At 39.5% G+C, this 10,001-nt stretch overlaps 1 protein-coding gene across 2 annotated transcripts in view; it reads right to left on the reverse strand.

The window, feature by feature from the left end:
• The window catches only part of e2f2 (E2F transcription factor 2), a 12,796-nt gene extending 4,740 nt beyond the window's left edge, over nt 1-8,056 (reverse strand). The window contains exon 1 of one of the 2 annotated variants that reach the window (XM_008309930.2): nt 5,961-8,056. In XM_008309930.2, the coding sequence (XP_008308152.1) occupies nt 5,961-6,254 (294 nt within the window). In that variant the 5' untranslated portion in view covers nt 6,255-8,056. The remainder of the gene's footprint in view (nt 1-5,960) is intronic. The other variant, XM_008309938.2, reaches the window with a different exon arrangement.
• Nucleotides 8,057-10,001: the final 1,945 nt, after the last annotated feature.

The raw sequence follows: 10,001 nt of genomic DNA on the forward strand, positions 1-10,001 counted from the left end.
GTTTAGGTGCTCCCATTTTCAATGCAGGACTGTGGTGAGTCAGTCGTATTATGTAAATATCTCTTCATTTAGTGGAAGGACAGGTAGGACTGTCTTCACTGGTATGTAAGTATGGTACTAATGTGAAATTAATGGATCTAATTACTAGTTTTACTAAAACACAATCACAGTACAATTCCTGAGCTGTCCACATTCCTGGTGTAACTTTTTTGAAAGTCTGTTTTTACTCTATTTGAGATGTATCAAGTACCAAAGATCCCTTTGTCTGACATCGACATATTATGCACCTATATATATATATATATATATTTATATATATATCCATATATATATATATATATAGGAATGAAAATAAATAGATCAATTCATAATATTAAGTACTGATGTAGAAAAATACCATGTACTGTGGTTCCCAAACATTTTGCAGCGCCCCCTACTGTAGATAAAACTATTGTCAAGTCGACACCCCACGCCCCAACACATGTACAGTACATCTATTGTTTTATAACGCAACACCTTAATTTACTGTAAAAAAAAAATATAGATTTTATAGATTTTCTCCTCAAACAAAAGGAAATAACATTAAACATATAAATTAATTTCACCTCCTGCGCCTGCTGCAATATCTGTGCGCCCATGAAGAGATACTCAACCTCCATGTACTTTAATAAATACAGGGAAAAGTAAAACATAATATCACAAAAAACTACCAGAAAACATATAGAGTTTGAAGAAACAAACACAAAGTCAATCATTACTTCAACGCAGCTGTGATCCCTGTTCACTGTCATAAACCACTGTCACTCTGTCTCTCTTTAACTAGTACTATCACTGTGCTAACATTCGCCCCAGACTAACCTCACCTGCCCGCCCAGTTACACCCAGGCCCCATCTGCACATGTCAGTTTCTGTTTATGCTACATTCTTTGGCTAATTCCTGCTCCTGACTATCTGTGCTGCTGTGGGGAAACCTCCCTCCCCACACACACCAACACACAAAGTGGGTGAGCCATGTGGAGATACCACTGCTGTTGGGCCTCTTGTCAAACCCAACAAACCCGGCCAGTCAAGCTGCTGCATGGGACCCAAATTCCAGGCGAGCAGGCCGAGGACAAGTTCCAGTATGTCTGTAAATATCAGGATCTCTGTTAACACATCGCTCCGTACCACACCCTTGGTAGTCAGAAGAAAAACAATGGCTGCTTTGCTGATGAGACTGGGTCATTTTCAACAGTGTTTCTGGCCATTTGGGTTGGTCTGTGGAGTGGAGGGGGGTTAGCTTCCTTTGAATTGCTAAATTCCCCCTGCTGTGGCCATAATGACCCAGGGCATGAGGCTGGGGGAAGAAGAAAAAGGCTTTGGGCTGATGCATACAATTGACTCTGTGGCCAAAGTCACACCTTTGTGACATTAGTCTGAATAAGAGCTCATCTAATGCAGCCACGATGCAGCCCATAAAGGGGGTTAGGTAGTAAAGACACAACCAAACTATGGAGACGGTTCTGAAAGACTACTTTTAATTAGACTTCTGGCCACAGTGTACAAAAACATATATAACAAAATGTACCACAGACGATGGTAATAAGTCAAACATCCTGGTTGATGTTAGCGGTCAGCTAGTTAGATAGAGATGACTATAAAGTCTAACACTGTTACTTTGTTTTTCATGACAACCATTTGTAGACTTGACCACTGGGGCTGCTAACCCAAGGTCAAGGCAAAAACAAACTGACTATTAAATCAGTTAACAACTGTATTTGACTGTGGGTTAAACTAACAGGGTTCCACCAAAGCTGAAGTTACACATCGCTCGTCTTATGAAGGTTCAATGAAATCGTTCATTTTAACATACATTTCTGAAGCCCAGATGCCAGTAAAATACAATAAGACTCTGACTGTGATAAGCCATGATGTAAAGTTTCCTTATTACACACATTTTTCTTTTTCTTTCTAGTTATGAAAACTTATGAAAATGAACTACCCATAATCCTGTGCTTCAACAACTTCAACTATGCTGTTCTTTTGTTTCTACAGTGTAACCAGATAAAGCCTCGTTTTAGTCATTTGATTCCTATCAATAACTGTATGTACATATTAGTCAGGGGTTCCCAAAGTAGGGGGCAGCCCCCCTTGTCACACGCGGAGCAGGTTCCAGATGAACTATTCTGTTTTCATGAGAATATACATTTAGATTTATTTGAAAAAAATCTTTATGAAAAAAAGTTGTTTACATTTATATGTATGTCTAGTCTTTAAGCTATCAAATAAACTCTACTAATCATGATTATTAATTACAAAGCCCCTAAATATTTGAAGAATTATTTTTATCATCATGTCCAACCACCAGTTAGCATATCTGCGTGTTATTCCATCCAGTCCATCAGTTAGCATATCTGCGTGTTATTCCATCGACATGTAAATGCAGTCAGTGCTGCTGCCAAATCCCAACAGTGTTATTTCATTTTTGTCAAACTTCATTCTTTCCTAAAGATTCTGTACGTCGCATTAAAGTGTGTGACATCACAGGAGAACAAACGGGTCGTTGTCCGTGGTGGTCTATATTATGTGAGATGACGAGGGTCTTCTGCGTGTGCTGGTGTTTGACTGTGGAACAGTCAGAACTGTTCCTCCGTCACTGAAGGGTTATGGTTTGATGCTAAAGCTGTTGTCAAAGACTCAGTGACGGACACATTGACGACTGTCATATCTCTACAGCTCAAGTCAAAGATTAACTTCTTTTGTCAGGAGTGTTTTTCAGAAGCACGTGCAAAACTATTGGCTCAGACCTGTAAGTCAAAGATTAACTTCTTTTGTCAGGATTGTTTTTCAGAAGCACGTGCCTCTTGTGCAAAACTATTGGCTCAGACCTGTGTAAATGTGTGAGACGTTCCTTTAACCTGAAGGACGTCAGATGTGAATGCTCAGTAAAATATGTGGCTACACCGTCAAAGAGAACTTCATAGAGACGCTGGTTATTTGTTGTGGGTGTGAGAGTTGAAGGAAATACAGACGCGTATGAAGAGACTACACTTCCTATCACAGTGCAAACTAAGGCTGCTGTGTCAGCAAACACAGGCAGGCCCCCAGAGGCAGAGGCACCAGCAACCAGTGGAATGTACCATATTCTAAATGTACAGCATGAGCAGTTTCACAGTGGTATCAGAGGCTAAACCTAGGGTTTTATGACCTCCTTGAACCTGCAGGAAAATGTCGATCCACAGCTTTAACACGTTAGATGTTTCCTCTGCTCCGTTGTTACTTGTGTATTCAAAACAACAACAAAGGTTTTATACTTTGTTGTTATACTGAAATTTCAAAATTTGAATCTTCCGACCTATGGTCTCCCAGCATATTAGACACATGACACGTCATTTTCGTTCTACTACTGATGAGCATAGAGCTTAAACAGCAGAAATTACAAGTGCCATTCTTTCTAACAGCCTATCAGCGTCCACTTAAATGTGCCGATCAAAGCAAACCACACATTGAAGTAAAAGAAAAAACAGCCTCCTTTCAGCCTCCATGTTCATGTCACAGTCCACAAAATACCAGGACATGGGCTAGATGCAGACCTCAAGCCACCATTTAACACTGCTGAGCGTTCGATAACGACTGTGTTTGAACTTTAAGTGAGCCAATGACCCAACAGCTGCTGATGCCACTTGTCCCTGAGAAGATGTCCACTGTTGTAAACCACCATTACATCGGATTATGTAAGAGCTGTCAATATGGCAGCAAGAAGTAGAAGAAGAGACGTGTCTATTATCAGTGTGAAAACACACTCCACATTGTGGTTTCTTATCAAGCATCTTTATCAGCACATGGTCCAGCCCACAACCATGACCTACCACGTGGGTCAAGAGTGACCACTTTATCAAATAAACTCCTCTTATGGCTGATTATACAAGACAGCAGTGTCAGTCTCAGTCTACTCAGTGACATGTACCAGTACATAGGTAGCCCATTTTCCCTGGCCTATTATAAAGCAGGTGGCGGCCTATTTGTTAGTTAACTTACAGCATCTAATCCTCTTGAGGGACCTTAAGGTTCAAGGTCTGGAAGGTTAACTTGAGATTTGGAGACCCTAACCCTTAACACCTTCAGTAAGTCTAAAGAGGAAAATAAGACAAAAACAACAGAAGGCCTGTGAGAACCAATCCTCTCACAGCAACAAGAATATCAAATAATCTCTCTAAAATAGGAGACACACTGTGAAGATGTTCGCTTCTCCCAGGTTCCCGCTACCTGCTCCCCCAAACACATCACAGTCTTAACAAAACAGAACAGTTGTCAGCCGGTGACCTCCGACCTCCAGCCCTGTCCTACAGTTTTACAAACAGGTTAGACCGGTCGTAATGACAGGTGCAGCAGTGGGAGCAGCTGTCAATGAGAGGTGATCAGCAAAAAAGCTGTCCAAATACAGCAGGAGTGGAAACGTCCACTTGGGGACATCCGTCAAACAGGAACCAGTTCCCAGGGGAGTAAACAGGAAACTGTTGATTCAAGGCACAGGGGTCCACGCTTGTTTAGCTCAGGAGCTGCTCTTCAAATGTCCAGGATAAAGTGATCAACTTTAACGTATATGTTGGAGGACTGGTTAAATGCCTGCGTGCATACTGTATTGCAGAGTATGATTTTAGTATTGCAGTATAAATTTGTATTTTAATTGATCAACTGATCATGAACCAGGAGCATTACTAGCGGTGTACTGTATCTTTTCGGGCAGCACGCACAACTTTTATTTTGCTACCGCATGCTGCGGTTGGGTTCCTGTCATTTAGTTATGAAAAATAATAATTTAGCAATCGTAAGTGCATTTTCACATGTCACATCACGATGAACCTCATCCCTAATTCTAGGCATTAGCCATGTTGCAACAAGTGAGTTTTACATGAAGCACCTTGATGTGAATGAATGGGAGGCACGGCTTAGTGGACCTGCACTCGACAATGCAGCCTAAGGTGGACTAGTTAAGGACAGATCTGAAAAATAATAAAACAGTGTTTTTTCTGAGTTCAGGGGTCCGACCTCTTATCTACAAACCTATGTGTCCTTGAACAAAACAACTGACTCAACACTGCTTCTGATAGCTGAAAGGCAGCATGGGAATAATAATGACCTAAGAATGGCCAATAACCTGTGGGCTTCAAAAGACTGAATGTAGAGTAAACAAACTCTAAATGGTTGTCAGATCATGTAAGGTACAAACAACAAGAGCACATCAGTTTTAGCATTATGATCCAATAGCTGCCTGTTTAGAGTTCCGGTATCAAATCATACGTGCCTCCCATTTTCCACCAAATAGGATCGTGAGTTACAAAACTGACACACCACATACTGTAGAAGAATTAATAAATTCACTAGATACATTCTCCAAAAGATACCATTTCTGCTTTCTAATAGTATCTTTCTGAAACCAGCTAAGCATTGTGGTTCACAATAATCACAATAATAATGAGGAAGTATACATTATATGTACAGGATATACAGTACACACACTACATGTATATAATGTGAAGATTGTAAAACAAATGATTACTCTCATATGTCCAACAACACTGACATCAACAGACCCCAACACTGTCTGATTGTTGAGGTTTGGGGAAAAAAATGGCCCCCCCCCGCCCCTCCCCCCCCCCCCCCCCCCCATAGTCCCCAAACTACTCTCCCCTGTACTAACACACAGTTAATAACCGTGTCTACAACTACATGGTACCGAACTACCTCACAAGGCAGGAAACTACAGCCAAACACACAGTGTTACTACAGCCGGACTTAGGCTGAAAACATGTAGAAACATTTACATACATGGAAAATGAAGCCACCCACTGTCTGGAGAACAGAACTCAGTGTTCTGACGAACAGAGAGAACGCTCTACTGCGGTTATAATGAAATACAGTGTGTATCTGCAGAACATGTAAAGTGTAAAGTGTGTGTGTGTGTGTGTGTGTGTGTTTACCGGCAGTCTCCCTGACGATGATCTGATGGCTTTCGCCTCCGGTCCGTGGGGGGTTGAGTACAGGCTGCTGTTGGTTCTTTGTTCGGCCACGGCCGTGTTACAGATCTGGGTGAAATAACCCAGCGGTACCGTGTGGACCGGTGGACTGGACAGTCCGGTGCCAAAAAACTCGGCTTTGACTCCAGCGCTGGACAGAACCTTGAACTGTTTCTGCTGGGAACAGTGGTTCAGAGTCACTGCAGAGCGACCCACCACCGCCGGAGCTGCAGAGACGCCTTTAGGCGTTCGAATCATTTTTTAAAATATATATCGACTAACAGTGAACGTGATCGGCCGAATACGAGCCGATTAATGCTCCTCTAACTCCCGTCCTTCTGTGAGATCTGCCAACAGCAGCTGCTGCAGGATTTCTGTGTAAATCAAACTTCTAATCTCAGAACAAAAGAGGCGACATGAAGTCGAATCTGATGGAAAAATGCAGGATTAAAAATGAAAATCCAGATTAGATTCGTAGAAGACACAGGAGACTGGAGGGCGATCTCGTTCTTTGTCCGACTCGGAGAAGCCTTTTCATAAATTACTTATGAGATGATGCTAAATAAATAAATAAATAAACAATACGTCCAGAATATCGAAGTTCAGACCGGATCTGACTGAGTTCTGTTTCCAGGTTATAATCTGGTCTAATCCGAGGGAGAGCAGAATTCGACCCTGTTCTGTGTTGGAGATTCCAGTCCGTCCCAGCTCCGAGCTCTGCTCTCCATACACAGTAAACAGAGGAGGTGGAGAAAAAGAAGAAGGAGCAGAGAGGAGGCTCTTTTTTACCGCCAAACTTGGTCCCGCGAAATTTGGATCTCCCGCGGTTCGAGGGCGCCTCTGATTGGCTGGCGGCACGCTCGACTTGTCACATTTGCATAAAACAGTTGTTCAGGGACGATGCTGGTCTTCTTAAAGGGACCACAGCTCGGTGCACAATGTTCCTTTCTCTTCAGGCTGGACATGGAGACAAAAAGCACTTCTGCACATGTACTCTGAACATCTTTAAAATCAGACTAAACATTGTTTAAAAGTCAATTAAACTGCTAAACCTGACTGAAAATAAAAAGAATATGGAGACGAAAGTAACTTCTATAAAAGTTCAGTCATGTCCTAGATTAATAATTTATTTATGGTGATTTTGACCCAAAAGAAAGTTATTTGATTTGGAAAAGCAAAAACATGTCATATTCACAGACACTGTAAACAGTAGTACTTGTTTTGTTTAGCACCATTAGCTGACTATAAAATAAAGTTAAAATGTTAAGATGCAACATTTAATTTTTTCATTCATGTTTCTGTCTTCTTTATTCTTTGTTATTATGTATCATGTGTTGTCATTGGTTCATGAAACACCAACAACAGTGTTGTTGCTCACACTTCCTGTTTTTGTTTGAAAACCAAAAGTACAGAGAACCAAAACTATTTACATGAAGAAAATGAAACAAAAAAGCTAAAATAAAATTATTCATATATAGCTCATTAAAACTCACTCAACCTAATTAGTTTCTTTATACAGCCAATGTAGTCTATCAGTGACATTGTCATTAATATTGGCAGAATTTACACTAGATTAAGTCTATAAAACCAAAGTCTGTGGAAATGTTTAAGTTAAAGAGTAGGAAATTACTCAAAATGATCAGGTTGAAAATGTTTCACAGTCACGTGAGTCTTAAACAAGTTTTACTGTTAAACTTCATATAAATCAGAGGTCATCACTAGCCTTAAAGAAGCAATAAAGAAACAAACAAGCAAATAAATAAAATGAAATATTTAAATTTTAAGAAAAAAAAAACCTTACCTAACCACCTCCTAGTTGACTATTGAAGGAGTTGATACATTAATATATTGCATAATTAATCAATAATTATTTGTTGTTGCTCTGTTTAGCCAACCCTAATTTAGAATTAAGTTTAATATAAGTTTAACAGTAACCATGTTTATACAGCAGTGTTTCTGTGTTACATCTAAACTGTACTGGTTGGTAACTGATGAGGTCATTAACTATTATTACACCTGGTGGACTCTTCAGGCTACTGCAGAGAAACAACAAAGTTCAGGGTTTTTTTTTTTAACAGGATTATGTTTTTATGGTGACACACAGTAAAACACAACATAGTAAAACTCCTTCTGTGTTCCACTGACTTCAGCTAGTGGTTGTTAGTCTATGGAGTGTACAGTGCTGCCTCCTGCTGCAGGGTGTGGCTGTGGGCCGGTTAGTTCATGATAATTGGATTCACTCAGCAGCACTCTTGCTTATTGGCTCTGGGCAGATATTGAAAGAAAACAACCCCTCCCCCCAGGGCCCACGTCTCACCAGAGCCCAGCCATATGACGTGACCCCCAGTCGGCCGTGGAGAAGAAGACTGGCAGCCACAGCAGGCCTATTGTCATGCTTATATCGCAGCTCTGTTTCAAATGGCTGTCAATTAAAAGTTCCAGTTGGGTTTGAAGTCAACTACAGTGTTTGAAGATAACGTCAACAGTTCATACGGAGTGAGGGACCGCCATCAGCTTCTTAACACACTGAGATTAGACCATTAAAAACGCTGACACAGACAGCACTGCCTAATGCTCATCAACTCATCTCCACCCTCTGCTGCTTCCTCTTCTGGACACTTACTACAGGAAGCAGTTACTACTCTTACACAATTATACAGTATACTGAGTACAAAATTACTTCACTATTTTACTCTGTCAATTTCCACACCACCAGTGTGACACCATCACCACCACCTTTATCCACCCAACTGTCCGTAATAAACTGTACTGAAATACACACGAATAGATGTTATTTTCTAGTCCTGTACTCGTTTTTGTATAGGTTGTAATTATCCAGTAAATGATAAAAATGTAAAATTACCATGATGGATTACTTTAATAGTAATAAATATATAATAAAAATATTCAATTTATTTTCTGAGCATTGTGCTCACGCAGTCAAGAGGAAATTAATGATATTTTAACCAATCCATTTCCTTTTTCTTTTTTCAATGACAATGTAAATTCAGGTTAAGTAAAGGTGAAATAACAATAAAAAAAATAGAGAATGGGTGGAGGGACAAAGATTTCGACAATAAATTCTGAAAAAACAAAATTGAACACAGGATATGAGAAATATATCTGATCCTTCAATTTTTCCATAAACTTCCACTGAATCCTGGTCTAAAGTTAAAAGAGAACAAGCAGATGGAGCCTGGAATTGATTAAAATCAAATTTGTTTGGGATCACCTTGAATGGGAGTGGGTCGTTGTACAACCCCCATCTAAAGAACAGGCTTTAGGTCATTCTTAAAGATCCGAGCAAAAGTATTTCTCAGACTCCTCTCAAAAAAGGGGGCTACATAGACGTAAAAGGATAAAGTTCTAAAGTTCCGCAAAACAAAATCATACATACAGTATATATGTATATACTGTATATATATATGGTCAAACAAAACAGCAAATATCTTCTTACACAAATACTTCAAAGGTAAGTATAGTATAGTATCCTCACACAGAAAGGCCGACAAAAATGCAGTCTGACATCAGGTACATGTTTATACTACAGTAATGACAGTCTTTGGTTTGACATAAGTCAAGACATGTACATTGTGTCCCTGCTCTGGTTCAAAGAGACTGGGTAATTCCGTATATATTTATATAATAATTTGTTTTATTTATTTATTTATTGTTTACGATAGTCACTGCCTTGTAAAAAATAATGTTTGTTGGTGATTAAAATAATATAAAATAAAATAAATCATTCCAAAAAGAAAAAAACTGAACTTTAAAATGATAGATAGATCAATCGAAAGATCGATAGATAGATAGATAAAACTGTACTTTACTGTCTGAAAGAATATGGTTCAAAATGTGGTACTTTTTGTGGTTTAAAGTATAGTAACTTTCATAAATTTAGCTTAAAATTCCAAGATGTTTTAAGCCTGAAACTGAAATATTATGCTTAAAACATTTAAAAAAAGGTATCAGCCTCAACGTGTACAATTTGGAGGCCAACATGCA

This window comes from Cynoglossus semilaevis, chromosome 1 (genome assembly GCF_000523025.1).
Source record: "Cynoglossus semilaevis isolate Cse_v1.0 chromosome 1, Cse_v1.0, whole genome shotgun sequence".
NCBI lineage: Eukaryota > Metazoa > Chordata > Actinopteri > Pleuronectiformes > Cynoglossidae > Cynoglossus > Cynoglossus semilaevis.